This window comes from Sodiomyces alkalinus, assembly GCF_003711515.1.
Source record: "Sodiomyces alkalinus F11 unplaced genomic scaffold SODALscaffold_2, whole genome shotgun sequence".
NCBI classification, from domain to species: Eukaryota; Fungi; Ascomycota; class Sordariomycetes; order Glomerellales; family Plectosphaerellaceae; genus Sodiomyces; species Sodiomyces alkalinus.
In genome coordinates, this window is record NW_021167080.1 from 4,896,870 (window position 1) to 4,912,785 (window position 15,916).

The 15,916-nt window shown below is 55.3% G+C and overlaps 7 protein-coding genes across 7 annotated transcripts; 3 read left to right on the plus strand and 4 right to left on the minus strand.

Annotated features, from left to right (window-relative positions):
* The first annotated feature begins 1,281 nt into the window (after positions 1–1,281).
* On the plus strand, positions 1,282–3,336 carry SODALDRAFT_331023 (hypothetical protein). Its single transcript, XM_028611351.1, has 2 exons — positions 1,282–1,991; positions 2,076–3,336. The coding sequence occupies exons 1-2, from the start codon at positions 1,658–1,660 to the stop codon at positions 3,140–3,142; spliced, it is 1,401 nt and encodes a 466-aa protein (XP_028469108.1). The 5' UTR covers positions 1,282–1,657; the 3' UTR covers positions 3,143–3,336.
* A 601-nt stretch (positions 3,337–3,937) lies between these two features.
* On the minus strand, positions 3,938–5,244 carry SODALDRAFT_331024 (NAD(P)-binding protein). Its single transcript, XM_028611352.1, has 3 exons — positions 4,739–5,244; positions 4,353–4,632; positions 3,938–4,251 (listed from the first exon to the last, which is right to left on the minus strand). The coding sequence occupies exons 1-3, from the start codon at positions 5,031–5,033 to the stop codon at positions 4,029–4,031; spliced, it is 798 nt and encodes a 265-aa protein (XP_028469109.1). The 5' UTR covers positions 5,034–5,244; the 3' UTR covers positions 3,938–4,028.
* An 822-nt stretch (positions 5,245–6,066) lies between these two features.
* SODALDRAFT_376997 (hypothetical protein) lies at positions 6,067–8,132 on the plus strand. Its single transcript, XM_028614871.1, has 6 exons — positions 6,067–6,546; positions 6,628–6,684; positions 6,800–6,870; positions 6,939–7,150; positions 7,177–7,320; positions 7,469–8,132. The coding sequence occupies exons 1-6, from the start codon at positions 6,312–6,314 to the stop codon at positions 8,115–8,117; spliced, it is 1,368 nt and encodes a 455-aa protein (XP_028469110.1). The 5' UTR covers positions 6,067–6,311; the 3' UTR covers positions 8,118–8,132.
* A 74-nt stretch (positions 8,133–8,206) lies between these two features.
* SODALDRAFT_331028 (hypothetical protein) lies at positions 8,207–9,182 on the minus strand. The gene has a single exon (XM_028611353.1). The coding sequence runs from the start codon at positions 9,012–9,014 to the stop codon at positions 8,430–8,432; it is 585 nt and encodes a 194-aa protein (XP_028469111.1). The 5' UTR covers positions 9,015–9,182; the 3' UTR covers positions 8,207–8,429.
* An 811-nt stretch (positions 9,183–9,993) lies between these two features.
* SODALDRAFT_116260 (hypothetical protein) lies at positions 9,994–12,716 on the minus strand. Its single transcript, XM_028606592.1, has 3 exons — positions 12,610–12,716; positions 12,282–12,506; positions 9,994–11,941 (listed from the first exon to the last, which is right to left on the minus strand). The coding sequence occupies exons 2-3, from the start codon at positions 12,304–12,306 to the stop codon at positions 10,029–10,031; spliced, it is 1,938 nt and encodes a 645-aa protein (XP_028469112.1). The 5' UTR covers positions 12,307–12,506; positions 12,610–12,716; the 3' UTR covers positions 9,994–10,028.
* A 293-nt stretch (positions 12,717–13,009) lies between these two features.
* Positions 13,010–13,851, plus strand: SODALDRAFT_331030 (hypothetical protein). Its single transcript, XM_028611354.1, has 2 exons — positions 13,010–13,085; positions 13,147–13,851. Exon 2 carries the CDS (start codon positions 13,404–13,406, stop codon positions 13,779–13,781), a length of 378 nt encoding a protein of 125 aa, XP_028469113.1. The 5' UTR covers positions 13,010–13,085; positions 13,147–13,403; the 3' UTR covers positions 13,782–13,851.
* A 1,197-nt stretch (positions 13,852–15,048) lies between these two features.
* On the minus strand, positions 15,049–15,883 carry SODALDRAFT_331031 (hypothetical protein). Its single transcript, XM_028611355.1, has one exon. It carries the CDS (start codon positions 15,679–15,681, stop codon positions 15,220–15,222), a length of 462 nt encoding a protein of 153 aa, XP_028469114.1. The 5' UTR covers positions 15,682–15,883; the 3' UTR covers positions 15,049–15,219.
* Between the last annotated feature and the right edge of the window lie 33 nt (positions 15,884–15,916).

The following is a 15,916-nucleotide window of genomic DNA, read 5'->3' on the forward strand; positions in this document are numbered from 1 at the left end:
GATGTAATATGGGGAATGCAACGCTGACAGCTACACGTATAGCTGTCCCACCCTATCACATGGCTGAATACAACGTAGTCCCCAATTATACCCCTACCTAATTATCCTATCTCAAGTGACAGGGACCCGAGTACATACGTTGTAGGCCCATTGGTTGGGCCGGTTCGGGTAGTGATCAAAGGACCTGCTAGTTTCGGCATTGATCATCAACTGCCGAACAGGGGCGAACAGGAGGAAACCCCTGAATCGTTGGAAGCGTCCACCCAGTCAACTCACCGGACACGCCGCCATCCCCAGATGCTGCCAAGGTTCTTGTATCTCTGGCCCCCGGGATAATAGCTCCAAGATTTCAGTGCCCACATGCAATGGCGGTGTCCGCGGGCTTCCTTCCGTACTTGGTAATAAGCTGGGTGGGGTCAATGGAACCGTGGTCCGTGGAAAAGGGGGAAACGGTGATGTGGTGGCGATCAAGTGGCTGTAACCTTAACTGTAAGCCTGTAAGTGGCGTCAGGGGAAGAAGTCGACCTTCTCGATGCGATTCGCAGTCTGTTTCTCCTTCCGACTTGAACGAACCAGCCGGGGTCAATCGAGATGCTTCCACCTACTACACCTAGAGGCTAGCAGCTCTGTTCTACGCAGTCGCGCCGAGTTATCGGGGCCAAGATCCAACAGGCAGGGACATGGCAATTATCTTCTCTCCGTAGTGAACAGTGAATGAACACCAGCAACCAGTAACCAGTTACACCACAAGCACCGAACCGTGACGGAGGTCTCGTCTCTTGTAGTCTCTTGTAGCCGGGCCGCCAGGCAGAACGGTCCCCTGAAGAGAAGATATCTGAAGCCTCTACGGTCCTACGGACAAGATCATCATACAACTTGCATACGACGCGCACGCATCGTGCACGTGAGCTTGGCTGTCTGTCCCCGGCGTCCCTAACAGGCTGGGCTAACCGCTAACATCCTCCACTCCGAAGCTGTGTGGTCCAAGTCCCCGCGATTCTTCGCCACTCCTTTTCGTTCATGTTCATGTTATCAGTTGGTTGTGACAGCTTCTACATGTCGAACGAGCCAATGACTCGTTGCTCAGTGATCATCCCATCTAGTCCCAATACTACCATAGCTACGACCCAAGCTCGGAACCACGGCGCTGAACTAGTTGGGAACTTGGGGCCGTTTCCTTGACGATCCTCATTCCTAGCTCCTACACTTAATTCCAGCCATTGTAACCCTCCCATCCATCTTCTGCTGTGCGACCACCAGCCGCATGACGCATCCCTTTAACACCTGCCCCTTTTGACATTTGTTGGGACAGTCCGACAGTATGCTGTCACCTGTATGGAAGAATCTCAATCATTCCATCGGTGGATTCGGTGCAGTTGGGGAAGCTGCGGAGCTGTCCAAGGTCTTGGTATAAGCCGATCAATTGCGTTGCACGTGTCAGAGACTCGAGACTGAGAGACTGAGAGAGTCAGAGAGTCTGAGAGTCATTATATATACGCCGATCTCCCCTGAGTGGAATTGGGATGTCCATCATCTCCCAAGCTGCTGCTACCACCAGACTTCCCCGTGGGTGCACTTTGCTGGCTTCTTTCCCATTTGATCTTTTGTCCCCCAAGATCCTCTCTCTCAACACAATAGTTCGTGGTCTATTGTCAACATGAAGGTCACCGCCTCCGTCCTCCTCGCCTCTTTGGCCGGTAGCGCCGCCGCGGCCAGGATCCCCGTGAATGCCCCCGGCCCCGCTCCCGTCCTTTACGCCAGCAATGCCCCCAACGCCGTGAGCATGTCCACCCTCCGGTCCAAGAAGATCGCCCAATTCGAGCACGACGCCGCGGTCGGTGCCTACGACATCAACGCCTACCAACGTATGGGTCCCACTCCCTGTGTCAACGGCACCGCTGGCGAGTACAAGTGCAACAACGTCGACCTCAAGGGCTTCCTTCGGCACCAGGATATGCACAGCCGCACCCGCGTGGGGAATGATGTCTGGGGTATGTTTGACATTGGATCTCTCTCACCTTGTCTCTTCATGTTCGCTTCAAAGTACGGGAAAGCTGACTTGCGGTAATCTATAGGCTGGGTCGCTGCCAACGGCCGAGAGTTCGGTCTTGTCGGCCAGACCGACGGCACTGCCTTCGTCGAGGTCCTCTCCGACGGCAGCCTCCAATATATCGGCCGCCTGGGCACGCAGACCGTCGCCTCCACCTGGCGCGATATCAAGGTCATCGGCAACTTCGCCTACATCGGTTCCGAGGCCCCCGACCACGGCCTCCAGATCTTCGACCTCCGGAAGCTCCTCGCCGTCGACCCGGCGAGCCCGGTCAGCTTCAGCCCGGCACGCGACCTGACGGCCCGCTTCGCCGGCTTCGGCAGCAGCCACAACATCGTGGCCAACGAGGAGACGGAGACCATCTTCGCCGTCGGCACCGCCACCAACCTCCGCTGCCGCGGCGGTCTCTGGATGGTCGACGTGTCCAACCCGGCCCGCCCGCAGGACGCCGGCTGCGTCAGCGGCGACGGCTACACCCACGACGCCCAGTGCGTCATCTACCGCGGGCCCATGCAGCAGTTCCACGGCCGCGAGATCTGCTTCAACTACAACGAGGACGCCCTCACCATCGTCGACGTCACCCGCCGCGCCATGCCCGTGCAGCTGTCCCGCACCACCTACGTCGGCGCCACCTACACCCACCAGGGCTGGTTGGCCACCGACGACCACCGTTACCTCCTCCTCGACGACGAGCTGGACGAGGACTACGGTAACGGCGAGGCGGCCGACGGCCATACCACCACGTATATCGTCGACGTCACCGACCTCACTTGGCCCGTCTTCCGCGGCGTCTACAAGAGCCCCGTCCGCGCTATCGACCATAACCAGTACATCATTGACGGCATTGCGTACCAGAGCAACTATGGTTCGGGTCTCCGTATCGTCGATACCCGGTCTATTCTTGACGATGATAGCGGCGCCGGGTTCACCGAGATTGGCTACTTCGATGTCCGTCCCGAGGATGACGACGCCCCGGGCGGCGGCGAGGTTAGCTTCAACGGTGCTTGGTCCGTCTACCCTTACCTCCCTAGCGGGTACCTGCTCGTCAACAGCATTGAGCGTGGTATCTACTCGCTGAAGTACACCGCGTGAAGGTGCGGGATGCCGAGCCATGGGGCACGGCACTGAATGGGGGAAGGAAAGAGGAATGAGACTCGGGAGACGGGAGGACGGGAGGGAATGGTCCCGGTCGAGATGGTTGTACACTGTACATATAATTGTATCTTAGCTTCCAGGCGGTCAGTACGGCGTCCCAGGCTCGGATCGGAGCCGGGGCGCAAAGTGGGTCCCGGACGTCAACTCCGGTCCCGGTCGGGTTGTCGGAGCCACATCTGCCCCCCCAACTGGACTCCTGTCCTAGTTCGTGGAGAATAAAGAACAGTAAGAACAACAGCTTGCCGATGTCCTGTTACGAACCCTCGTGAATAGATAACAGGCGGCCCACAGGGAGCAGTAGGACACAGACAACCCAGCAAAAGAACCTTGACCGGCGACGATCCAGGAGGGCCTCTGAACCATGAAGAGACAAAATAGTGGTAGAAGAGTTCTTGCTGGGGCAGATTTTGTCCCAGTCGACAAGGGTAGCGGTACATCATAAGCGATAACTATGAAATACCTAGGTTGTTGGTCCATGATTCCATCTGCGCGCCCGCGGCCCATACAGATAACAGGGATCAGTCCATCCCGCGACACGGAAGACGTGCCGTTCCCCGGACGCCCCTGTCGGCCCGCAGTGGAGCAATCGGAAATTCTTCATACCCTTTTCCGATTGGGGGGGATGTTTCGTCGTTGGCGTCGTTGGCGTCGTCGGTTGGCAGTCTTGTAACTTGTTTGGGTGTCTTGGCTGGAGCGAGCCGTCCCAGCACAGGACTAGGGGGCTCGTGGGGCTGGTTGTTGAATTCAATGTTTGATTTTCAGATGGCCATCTCGAGTCCTGGACTCAATTGCTACGAATACTCATCCTACATCTACTTTCTGCCTACACACTGTAGGAACCCTCGGTCCAACCACCGTCGACAAACCAAGTCGCCTTGGTCACATACCTACTTTCGTCTCCAAGTAAGAAGGCTATCGAGGCAGCAATCTCGCGAGTCTCGGCCAGCCGACCCTTCAGGAGAATGGGGACATTATCCGCCGTGAGAGTAAACTGGCCCAGCGGGCTATCAAATGGCTCTGCCATCATCTCCGTGTCGATACAACCCCTGTCCTCACCAGTCACGAGTCGACGATCTGTTAGTTAGTCTTTCCAGCTCAAAAACTAGACGCAGACGGGGGGGTTTTCCTTGGACATGGTAGGACGTACGGGCAGAGTGCATTCACCCGTACTTTGCGGGGTGCACCCTCAAAGGCGGCGACCTTGGTGAGGCCGATGACGGCGTGTTTGGCTGCCACGTAGGCTGCCACGCCTGCCGATGCGTATTGACTGGTGACGCTACCACAGTTGACGATGCTCCCGCCGTCTTTGATGTGTTTCATCTCCTCCTTGAGACAGTTGAACAGCCCCGAGACGTTGATGTTGATCAGGTCGTTGAAATAGTCGGCGTCGAGGTCAGTCATCGGGTAGATCTTCCGCTGCTCCCTGGCTATCGATTCATTAGTTAGCCAGGTGAGACAAAAGCTTGGAGGTGGGGGGAATCAGTGCACGATGGGCAAGGAGAGTCAGGGCATAAGTTACAAGTTATAACATACCGGCAACATTCGCACAGCCGTCAAGCTTTCCGAATTTCGATACAGTCTCCTCGATCCATGCCTTGACCATGGCCGGCTTGCTGATGTCGACGGCCTTGAACCAGACCCGCTCTTTATGCTCGGGGAGATCCTGCTCGATACCGGCCATGGCCTTGGCCAGGTTCTCCTCGGACGTCGCGCATCCGGACACGGTAGCCCCCGTGACGAGCAAGTACCGAACGAGGGCGAGCCCGGTGCCCCGGCTTGCGCCCGTAACGGTGATGACTTTGTCCTTGAAGGGGTACGGGTCGGCCATGATGGTGGTGATCGGAAGAATAGGGATAATATCGGGCTGGGCTGAGAGTTGGAGATGTGTCCTCGATAGACCTGGAGGGATCGTCTGTGCTCGCACAAAAAAGGGAAGCAGTTCAATAAACAGAGAGGGAAACCCCTGGTATTGTGGAGGAGGTCAGGGGGGCCTAATAAGTACGACTGTACGCCCGTGGTAATGAACTTATGGCGGCTTTCGCGCGTCTGTAGTGTACATGAATGCAAAGGTGTGATGCTAGCGACCCATGTCTGCGTCCATTCTCGCCAGATAGTATGCCATGTTTTCTCGATATCATTGATGTCTGCCCCTGTTTGTGACACTGGTTTGTTTGTTCTTGGCTGAGGAGTCTGATTCATTACGCGGGGGGCGGGTGTGATCGGCGATTCTGCCGCCTGCGACTCGGCGTCTTGCGCCCCCGTTCTTCAGCCGGAGCCCTCGTGCATTGACTACATGTATGCAGCAGATAAAGAACTTCAATCTCGATAACTATATCAAGACGGTGCTCGTCAAACATTATAATTTCTTCGCCGGAAAGGATGCATCGTGCGGCTTGATGCCCCACGGCCAACGGCTTCCCCTGGGCCCATTGTGCCCCTTTTTCTACGTGTATTTCCGCTCCCTCGGTATTCTTCATCTCGTTTCTCTTTTCTAATAACCACAGCGACGGGATTATGGCCGAAGCAGAAACAGATTAAAGAAGGGCAGATGCAGCTTCATATGTGGTATAGCAACCAGGTTAGTTATCTCGATTCTCACTACCCCGAGTCCATACCTCGATCCTTGTTAATCAGACCACAACAAAACAGGAGCCTCTTCCGGGATATTATATCTTGAAGGGCTGAAACTGATATGACCACACAAGTACGGATACAGAGTAGATAGTCAAGTGCCGTGACAAGGTCTCCGATCCTCTGAAAGGAAAGAAGAAAACGGCAACCAGGTCGGTGGATAATGATCTCAATATCAGGTAGGTTGCTTGACGATCATAGACAAAACCTTGAGATACAATCCGGCTCTCATGTGCATTCCATCAGGGGTAGGCCCTGGCAGACGGAAAACTTGCTCCTCTCCCAGTCAATCCCTGCACTTGTTGTGCCTTCATCCAGTAATTATATGTCAGTTGTCATCCCGCTCTCGATAGCCGAGAGCCACGACACGCTCAACTACTCGACCTCTCTCCCTTTTTGATTATTATTCATACTTCTCCCCTTTTGTCAGTTTTCTTTCTCTGTTTCTGTCCACCACTGTATTATACTCTCCAACATGTTCTCTATTTATGAAAGGGAGCCTCGGCCATGGCATTTGACGCCGAGAGACGATGCATACCTGGTCGACCCCCCTCCGGGCCAGACCAGGAGGTACGGAAGCGATCGGGAAACACTGGCACCGGCTTTGATCGCCTTTGGTGCCGTTGTCACAGTTGCGGCCGGCGTCATTGTTGCCCTTCGTTTCTTTACCAGGACGCACGTTGTTCGAAACACCGTCAGTGTTGATGATTGTAAGCCCAGCCAACACCGTTCGCCGGCCGCCTAAGCCCGAACAGAGCACGTCCAGTAGGGGGCTCACTAACTTTGACCAGATCTTGCTCTATTATCTCTCATATTTTCCATCTCACGCTTCGCATTCTTCATACAACGTCCGTACTTGTATACCCTCCCCGATCGATGCCAGCGGAGCAACAACAGGCCCTATAAGGCCAAGGAGAGACGACAAGAGGCCTGCTAACACAATGGCCTTGTCCGTACATGTAGTGACAACACTCGGCTTGGGCAACCACATGTGGGATGTTCCTTTATCTGATTACTCGCCTTGGTTCCTCCTCGTACGTCTCTCGCGAGAACCGCCGTGGAATCCTGGAAAAGTCAAGTCGAACTGACGACAACACAACAGTATACCGTCTGCGCCACGATAACCTACTCCCTGAGCGTCAGCTTCTCCAAACTGTCCATCCTCGCCTTCTACCTCCGACTGTCGCCCGCGAGATGGTTCCGCCTGCTCGTCTGGGCCCTCATGGGCGCCATCAGCGCCTACTCCGTCGCCTACGTTCTGATCAGCATCTTCACTTCAGCTGCACCCCAATCAGGGCTAGCTGGGACATCACCGTCCCCAACCCTACGTGCGTCGACAGGCTGACGTCCTACATGGTGTTGAGCGTCGCCAACATTGTTATGGATGTGTGCACCCTGGCATTGCCTATCCCCGTGGTGGCGCCCCTGCAGATGGCGAGGAGACAGAAGCTGTCGTTGTTGCTCTTGTTTGCGACGGGTGTGCTGTGAGTTGAGTTGAGTTTTCTGTTGATTTCCTTTTTTTTCCCCCCCTTTTTTTTTTCTTCTTTTCTTTTCTTATCAACAACACCCATTCCCGGTGCGCTGTAAAGATGCAAAGAGCCATGTTGACATGGTTCGGTTTTCCTTCAACAGAGTCTGCGCCATTGCCATCCGTCGCACCGTCATCCTCCCACCCCTGATGGCCAGCCCAGACTACACCTGGGAAGCAGTGGAGCAGTTCTACTGGTCCTTCGGCGAAGTGAACGTCGGCATCCTGTGCGCCGCCGCGCCGGCCCTGAAACCCTTCGTGATGCGCTACCTGCCCGCCCTTCTCCGCTCGAGCCTCTCCGGCTCAGGCGGCAAGGCCAGCAAGATGTCACACTCCCACGGCATGGGTGGCAACCTCGGCAACTCGATGGGGGATGAGACGAAGCAGCAGCGGCGGGGGATGCAGGAGAGGTCTTACGAGCTGCACAGCCTCTCGCGCGACAACACCTCCGATGACGTCGAGGACGAGGGTGGCTTCAAGAAGACACATGGATGGACGTCGGCGGACGAAGACGAAGCGGAGCTGTGGTCTGGGAATCCGAATCGCCGGGATCATCTGGGTGACGGCCGTGCCGCTGGCGGCCATAGAAAAAGCGATGTGGAGAACAGCAGTCTCGAGTCGCTTGAGGAGGCGGGCCTGCCGCGCGCCCATGCCGTTACTGTCACCGGTGGTCAGCCTCCCTCACGGACGACGCGGAATACGACGGGTATAAATATTACACAGGAAACAACGGTAGATTTCAGCTCTCGATGACCGATATGGGAAGCCAAATTTGTACATATTTGTCCAGGGGCTACTGTCCTCATGTCCATACATTAGTTCATATTGATTGTGGATTATATATAAAGTAAGATCACATATACTCAGTAAGGGCAGCCCCGAGAAGGAACGCTTGCATGAAACTGGCCTTTCTTGTTTCTTCTTGATTTTGATTCCACTGGAGCAAACGAGGCCCTGAATCCCTGTTTAGGACTAATCGTTGAAGAATTTCTTGGCGGTATCCTGAACCCCTGAATCTGTCCAGCCCCCTTTTCCTGACACCCATCTCACCCCTTCCCACCCCCCTTACCACCAAGAACCTAGCCCCAAATCATACCAAACTCCCACAACCCCACAGACAAGCGAAACAAGATACAAAGACCGAATACCCGCCATGAGAGACCCTCTAGGCCCACCCCCGGATGCCCCAGCCCCGCTAGGCGCAGCATCGCTCGTGGCAGCACCCCCAGCGTCCCCCTCATGCAGAATTCGAAAGTCGTACGTCAACCCAGACGGCTCGCACACGGTCCCCTCGGACATGTCCATGACGGGACTCCAGTGTCCTGCGGCGCAACGCTGCCATCTCGTCGTCATGCAGTTCCATCGGCCTTCCTCGTCGGGGCAAGGCGCGCCTTCTGCCTGCTGACGGCGCGCAAGCTGGCGGTTTCGTTCGGGTGCGTTCTCGAGCTCGGACGAGGTCGGTAGTGAGGTCGGTAGGGATGATGCGGCTGGAGTGGCTGGCGATGATGCTGGTAGAGTGGATGCATATGACCTACCCAGAAGACCTGGGTGGTTTGGCGTCTGGGTTGCCAGAGACAGTGGGAGGAAGAAGGCAAGCACGAGGGAAAGAATGAGAAGAGGTCTGAGTTGTGATGTGTTTCGTATCGCCATTTTCTTTGCCGGGCGTGTGTGTGAGGCAGAGGCACGGAGGCAGTAAGATGTCATGTCTTGACTCTTGATTCAGGGGGTCGACGTCTCGACTCTCGCCTTGTGGGATATATCAAATGGTGAGTTGAGATTGTCCAGGAGGAACATTCCAGACAGTGACACCATTCACGGAGCACAAGCTAGTCAAGAAGGAACATGAAGTGACTAAAGAAGACGATTTAGTGCAATAATTGACAGTGAAAAGGGAGCAAGATCCACGCAGCCCAACATCCGAGTCAACCACTAACACACGTCCCGACCGGACAACCATCCCGCATTCCACGGTGTCCACCCCTGTCGATCTCATCAAATGATTGTAGATACCTAACCTCACAAGAAAGAGATGCATGCAGAGAAGTTCAAGCCAAAAGTAGGACTAAAGGTGGAAAGACGTCCGTCTGTTGATGCCCAACAAAATCACAATGTCAAAATCCACCCGCCGTGGATTCTAGGACGTGGACAGCCACCATTGGGCACTGGGCATCGTGCCACTTACACCGCATCACCTAGAGAAATTGACCGTCGGCCGTCGTAACGGCTACGTGGTATTGGGGTGATGCGTGAGAGTGAAACCATCTCTCACATATACACACACAGACACATCTTGCATTTGCTACGGATACCATTTGTCTCCAACGGATGCAGGAACCAGTGACCAAGCACCCGGCTGCAAGTCAAAAGAGAGACATCAATGATATCTTCAACCAGTCAAAGTCAGACATGAATAAACACACAAAAAGCCCATCAAATTGGTATCAAATACGAACTGCGCTAATCGCCTATAGTGGTACGTCGTATATCTTCACATCGCATCAACACACAACCGCCTACTCACTCACTATCCGCTCGCCCAATGTCGTCTCCGAAAACGAGGCAAAAAAAAACAAAAAAAAAAAAAAAAAAACATAATACGAAGAGAGAAGAAGGAAAAAACCTCCCCATGCCGACCGTCAAGTCAACGACCCGCCGGCACAGCCCTTACTTCGTAATGCGCCTCACCCACAACGTCGTAGGCTCATACTCCGCAGACTGGTCCATCCGCTTGTAAGCCCGGTGCAACTTCAACCCAATCTCGTACTCCTCGCGCTGCACGTCGGCGAGCTCCACCTTGAAGGCCTCCACCTTGCGCTTCTCCGCCTCGCGCTTGCGCAGCACCTCCTCGCTCGCCAGCAGGTTGTCGGTCGGCATCAGCTCCGTCATCTGCCGGATGGCGATGTTGATGTTGATGCGCCGGTTCCCGAGCGCCTGCAGCCGCGCGTTGAGGTGCGCCACGCGGTCGTTGACGGATAGCAGCTCGGGTGGGGCTGGAGGGAGGGCTTTGCTTAGGGAGAGGATCGACTGGCGACGGTCGCCGTTGAGGGCGGCGGGGGCGATGGCGGCGGTAGGAGCGGCGACGGGGGAAGGAGAAGGAGAGGGAGAGGGAGAGAGAGAGGGAGAGGGAGAAGAGGTGGTTTGGGCCGTCGTCGCCTTCTTCCCTTCAGAACGACCGCCGATGTAAGGCGACCCCATAGTAATGACAACCGGGTTGTCGCTCATTCCCTCGCGGGACGGGACGGGTCGTCTGCGCTCCATGACGGATTCGACCACCTGAACAGGCATAGGAGGGAGGTCCGAGTCAATCGAGTCGCGGGGCGAGCCGGTGTTGGTGGACGTGGCGTAGGTGGTGTAGCTGAATCGCGACGCCGGCTGCACCCAAGTGTCAGGCTCGTGCTCGGGTTCGGGTTCGTGGCTGCGATCGCGATAGCGATCGACGGCGGGAGGCGAAGGCTGGGTGGAATAAACGCTGGACGAGACGGACTCGTGAGGAGCGTGCCTGTTGTGCTGGGGTGAAGTGGTAAGAGAGTTGGGTGGGGGAGGTTTCCTGCGGAGGGCCTTGTCGTTGTTACCGGGGTGCGACTGTGGGCTGCCCGGATCAACCACCAGGGCATTGTCGGATGCGAGAAGGGTACGGGTATTCGTAGGTGCGGATAATGGGGGGTAATTGCGATGGCGATGGCGCAGCGTCTCAGGAACCAGGGTCCGGATGGTTGGTGTGGGCGCCGTTGTGGCCATGGACGTTTCAGAATCGGAGGGGCTTACGGGGGATAACGGGGTCGAGGTCCTGTCCAATGGTGAGTGCCACAATGGGGAGTGCGACGGTCGATCAAGGGTTGGTGTGCTGGTGGTGCTGTTGGTGGTTGAGGTGGTAGTGGCTGTGGTGGCTGCCCATGCCTTGGCCTTGGTGGCGGCAGCAGTGATGCGCTTGCTACTCTTACGGGGGATGGAAAGCGGCGGCGCCACGACCGGGTTGTCTCGAACAGGCTCGACGATAGGAGTGCGACCGCTGGCACCACGCCATCCCGGACGGTTGTCGATGGAGGATAACGGTGATGTTCCGGTGGGAGCAGGCGAACGAGATGTAGCAGCAGGGCGGGTAGTATTTCCTCGGATGCGATCACCCAACGAGCGGGATTGTTGCTGTTGCTGTTGCTGTTGCTGTTGCTGTTGCTGTTGCGGTTGAGGCGGTGGCGTGCGTGCTGGGACACTAGACAAGTCGCTAGCGTGCCCCTGATCGTGGCCCGCGCGCCCGGGAGTTCCCGACGTAGGCTCGCTCATCACGTTCGCTTCGCTCGACCGGCGGGTCCCGATGGCGTCCTGGTTTCTACGACGCTCGCGACGCAACATGGGGATGTTGCTCCGCTGGCGCGGCGATGCAGGCCGGTCGGGTCTTTGGGATTTCCTCGTGCGGGGCGACGTTTTCCGTTGTTCTTGGGGTTGTTGGTGTTGCTCGTCAGTCTCTTGTTGCTTCTGCTTCTGCTGCTGCTGCTGCTTCTGTCGTTGCTGTTTCTGCAGCATCTCCTGGTATCGTTGCTCTCGTTCCTCCAAATCCTGTCGCTCCTGCGCTTCCATGTACAGCCGATAGTGTCTCTGGGCGATTGCGAGTTGAGACATGTCCGGCATTTCGTCAATCGGTGAGACATCGTCCTCGTTCAATGGTCGGCTGCACATGTCGACAAAGTCAATTCACCGATCGGGCCATTATCACAGGGTACAAGCCCGCAACAGCATCGAGGGACAATGTTCCGGGGGAAAAAAGAAGAAGAAAAAAGAAGAACAAAAAAAAGAGCAAAGGGCCGCCTTAGAACTTACCCGTCGTCAGGATTGAGCTCGGGCGAGCTAGGAGGCGAAACGCCGTCGGCGTTGACCATAGTGACCGGTGCAGCGCCATAGTAGCCGTTCATGTGCGGTGGTCCCTGACTAGCACTCTGCGGCGCATAGACCGTCGAGGTCGGCCGCCAAACGCCCGCGGTGTTCATGCGGTTCGTAGACTGACGGACGTCGGCTAAATCAATATTGATAAATTTAGTGAAGCTCGGGTGTAGATATTGGGTGTATCGATATCGGTTTCGTTTCTGGCGTTTGGGAGGAGGGAAAGACGCTGTCGTAGAACCCCGAGAGGAGGAGCTTCTGTCGTCGCTGTGAAGGATGAGTTCGAAGGGTCAATCGACAGGCATCATGAGCGGGTAATGTGCAGCTTTTAAAATAAATTTAATTCTTCGCAATGGATGGATGCACTTACTCGAAGCCTGGATAATAAAGGTGTCGATCCTGCACCTCTTGTTGAGACTCGTCCTCCTCCTCGTACACGCGCTGGGCGACACCACGTCGGATCTCGTACTTGCGTGTCGTGTTCTCGTCGTCGACGCGCGTGGTGATAAAGTCGTCGGAGGCCGAATCACCAGCGGTAATGGTGGTCGTAATGGTGGCTTTCAGATCAACGTCGGACCCCTTGGACCGTAGGGGAAGGTCGACGTGAGTCTCGTCGGTGGTGATGTCGGTGTGAACTTGGACAAGTGCCAGAGGAAGCAGCGGAATGGTGTTGTGAGAATTGTAGGCGTCGTTGCCTCGAGGGCTTCGGCCACGTCGGGAAGCCATTGTGTTCGTACCTTAGGTACCTTATGAATACGCCGTAATCTGTATCCTGCATCCGTTCCATGTACGGCGTAAGTACAGTTTGCTTAGTGCCGGGTCCACCGATGTACCTGAGAGTGGCATCTACTTTCCAGTGAGTGGTAATGTTGTGGGAGGTGAGGTATCTAGATACGGTGTTACTCACTGTCGGAAGGAGTCAGTGCCCCGCTATACTTCTGGGTACCATGCCTCGCGAGGGTACGCACCATACGGATGAGGGTTACAGTGGCCCTATGTACGAATACCTTATGTACAACGTACTTCGTAGGTAACCGCGCAGCGCTAAGCTTCCCTGCTTCCCCCCCAACGTCGCCCCCTTACCCCTTAGCACTCCCCTTCAGCGCCCTATCACTTCAGGGGAAAGCAGCAGAGCTGACACCGTACTACGCACTCCTGCGTCAAATGTCGGAGGGAGCCCCTAAAAGACCAGTGAACCGACCGCTGATCTGGTACCAAGTGGACGAAGGAAGAAGTGGATTTCTCCTTCTGCTTCTTCTTGTTCTCTTCTTCTGTTCCTTGGTCCTTGGTCCTTGGTCCACAGTTCACCTCCCCGAGACAGATCGACGCACGCCGTCTGGCTGGCTAGGAGGGTTGGTCGTCGGCAGTTCCTTGCTTTGTCAGATCCTCCCGTGTCGATCCGCCGCCGTCATTGGGGAATCTTGGGATCACTGGTCCGGTCGGAGGTCGGTTTTCTTTCGTCTTCGTCGTCTCCGAATCTGTGGCTATCAAGTCGCCAACGCCGAAGGATATGAAACAAAAAGCAGACAGCAGAACTGGTAGGGCACGGTAGGCCAAAAGGTGAAGCTGAAACACTTTGACGTGTGTTGGCGTTGTCTGTCACAAATGGAATGGGGAGAAACAGGAACGAAAGAGGAAGAAACAAAAGAAGGGGGGAAAAAAGGTAAAAGAAACCACCGCCGCCTCTTCCTGTCAACTAGATGCTCTCATTTCGCTGCTGTTCCTGTTCAGTTAAATGGTCCGAGTGCTTGCTGTCGTGGTCAGGGCCCTTCAGGGGAACAGGAGAACAGGGTTAGCCCAGCCAGTCCCATCCTGTCGTTGGTTGGCGGTGGCGGGACTCGTCAAAATTAAACTGTCAACAAACAAGACAAACAAGACGAGACAGCATCGCCGGTGAACCGTGAGCATGGGAAATTATTTTGAAGCGAGACCGGCACCTGCCGAATATTCCTACGATCTATCCGTATTCAGCCTTCACCACTTCACTTGGTTGGTTCTTTGAGGGCACTGGGGGCTTCAGGTCATCTCTCTCTCCCGACGACAGCCTTCAAATTAAGTGGTAATTCAGGGGCGTTCTCGGCCAAGGAATTGGCCTGGGGTCAACGGCAACACAATTGAAAAAGGGGAATATCAGTCAATGACATGCCGTAGTGATAATGTTGTCAACAAGGGAAAATCCAAGGTATTTAATTATACTTAATTTAATACGAGGGACGGCTGGGGATACTAGAACGATAAGCTGACCATTGGTCCTTGATGCACCGAATCATAAAACTATGCCCCTTTGGCCAAGAAATATCTTCGAAGTTGTAGCTAGCTCGTCCTATCTCTGGTTAATCTTCAGATACCATCCCAAAACTGTCATCGGATCTCCTCAGCGCCTTGCTCTTCTACTTGGGACCAGCACTACGAAAACACGAACTGAACTCGACATTGGCCAACGGCTCCGGTCGTCTCAACCAAATCGTGCAGGTAGAAACAACCAGTTGGCTGACTCTATCCACACATCGGTCCCAAATGAAGGACAACCCACCAGGCCTACAGACGAGACGAGACGACTCCATCACGGAATCTCTCATCCGAGTACGCCCCTCGACGATCCCCAATTTCTCTCCACCCTAACCATACCCAATCAGGAATAGGAGTACATACTAGATCTTAGGAGATCTTGGGCGTATGTACGTTGTATGTGTACAAAGTACATACATAAGCTTGGACCGCCAGTCCATTCCTATTTTTAGTCCCCCCAATCTCGGGCCCCGAACCGCTTCGGACCCCCCATGGTCGTTGAGCGTTCAAGACTGTGAAGCACGAAAAGCTGGTCCCAACTTTTAAGATGGGTCCGAAGGAATGACGTATGATGCTATGATGCCAAGTTCCGAACAGTTTCCGACATTAGATACCGCGTCTTTCAACCAAAACCAATAGCTTGACAAGAAAGTATGAACGAACGAATGTAACGAATGAACGACTCCAACCACTAGACCACATTATCAACGCTAGACCGCGACGCCAGCTCTCCAACCTCCCAAACCTCAACCCGCGCGCCGCCGCCGACCTTGTCCTTCGAAACACCCCCTTTCGAACCCCCCGCCTGAGCCTCCCCCGCACCCTGATACCCCCTCGCGGTCGCGGCGGCGGCGGCGGCGCGTGTCCGTCTCTGCCGCTCCCGCTTCGCAAGACGTCTCCTGTTGATCCGGCCGGCGAGGCAGCCCAGAGCCACGAGCGCGGCGATGGAGCCCGTGAAGATGAGGATCGGGGTGGCTACCGAGATGGGCGTCTGCGGCGGCATCGGGATGACGGTGAGGGTTGTGGATAGGTTGTTGTTGTTGTTGTTGTTGTTGTTGTTGTTGTTGTCGTTGCCGTTCAGGTTGTCGTAGGGTAGAGTCAGGTCTGGGAGGAAACTGGGGCCGTCTGGGCCGGGGAGGGGGGGAGCTGCCATTTGGCGACGACTTCGTTTCTGTTCGGCTTTGCGAGATGCGGAAAAAGAATGGTGTTGAGCGAGGATGAGTGGCGTTGATGATCGGCGGAAGGAGAGGAAGCAGGGTAATTACATGTAAGCAAGACTTGATGTCAGTCAGAACATCACGATGACAGGTTCAGGTGCAATTTTTCTGTTTCGCCCAAACCTGTGTAAGGTCTTGTGGTTTCCGCCTTACATCTCTGGATAACCGGTC

Bases quoted from the DNA above. Each gene is read 5' to 3' on its own strand.
- SODALDRAFT_331023 (XM_028611351.1), top strand. From the start codon at position 1,658: ATGAAGGTCACCGCCTCCGTCCTCCTCGCCTCTTTGGCCGGTAGCGCC. The intron at 1,992-2,075 runs GTATGTTTGACA...GGTAATCTATAG, and splicing joins CGTGGGGAATGATGTCTGGG to GCTGGGTCGCTGCCAACGGC.
- SODALDRAFT_331024 (XM_028611352.1), bottom strand. From the start codon at position 5,033: ATGGCCGACCCGTACCCCTTCAAGGACAAAGTCATCACCGTTACGGGC. The intron at 4,633-4,738 runs GTATGTTATAAC...ATGAATCGATAG, and splicing joins CGGCTGTGCGAATGTTGCCG to CCAGGGAGCAGCGGAAGATC. The intron at 4,252-4,352 runs GTACGTCCTACC...TGGTGAGGACAG, and splicing joins CGGGTGAATGCACTCTGCCC to GGGTTGTATCGACACGGAGA.
- SODALDRAFT_376997 (XM_028614871.1), top strand. From the start codon at position 6,312: ATGTTCTCTATTTATGAAAGGGAGCCTCGGCCATGGCATTTGACGCCG. The intron at 6,871-6,938 runs GTACGTCTCTCG...ACAACACAACAG, and splicing joins ACTCGCCTTGGTTCCTCCTC to TATACCGTCTGCGCCACGAT. The intron at 7,151-7,176 runs GTCCCCAACCCT...GTGCGTCGACAG, and splicing joins GGGCTAGCTGGGACATCACC to GCTGACGTCCTACATGGTGT.
- SODALDRAFT_331028 (XM_028611353.1), bottom strand. From the start codon at position 9,014: ATGGCGATACGAAACACATCACAACTCAGACCTCTTCTCATTCTTTCC.
- SODALDRAFT_116260 (XM_028606592.1), bottom strand. From the start codon at position 12,306: ATGCGCCGCAGAGTGCTAGTCAGGG. The intron at 11,942-12,281 runs ACCACCGCACAT...ACTATCGGCTGT, and splicing joins CCGCAGAGTGCTAGTCAGGG to ACATGGAAGCGCAGGAGCGA.
- SODALDRAFT_331030 (XM_028611354.1), top strand. From the start codon at position 13,404: ATGTCGGAGGGAGCCCCTAAAAGACCAGTGAACCGACCGCTGATCTGG.
- SODALDRAFT_331031 (XM_028611355.1), bottom strand. From the start codon at position 15,681: ATGGCAGCTCCCCCCCTCCCCGGCCCAGACGGCCCCAGTTTCCTCCCA.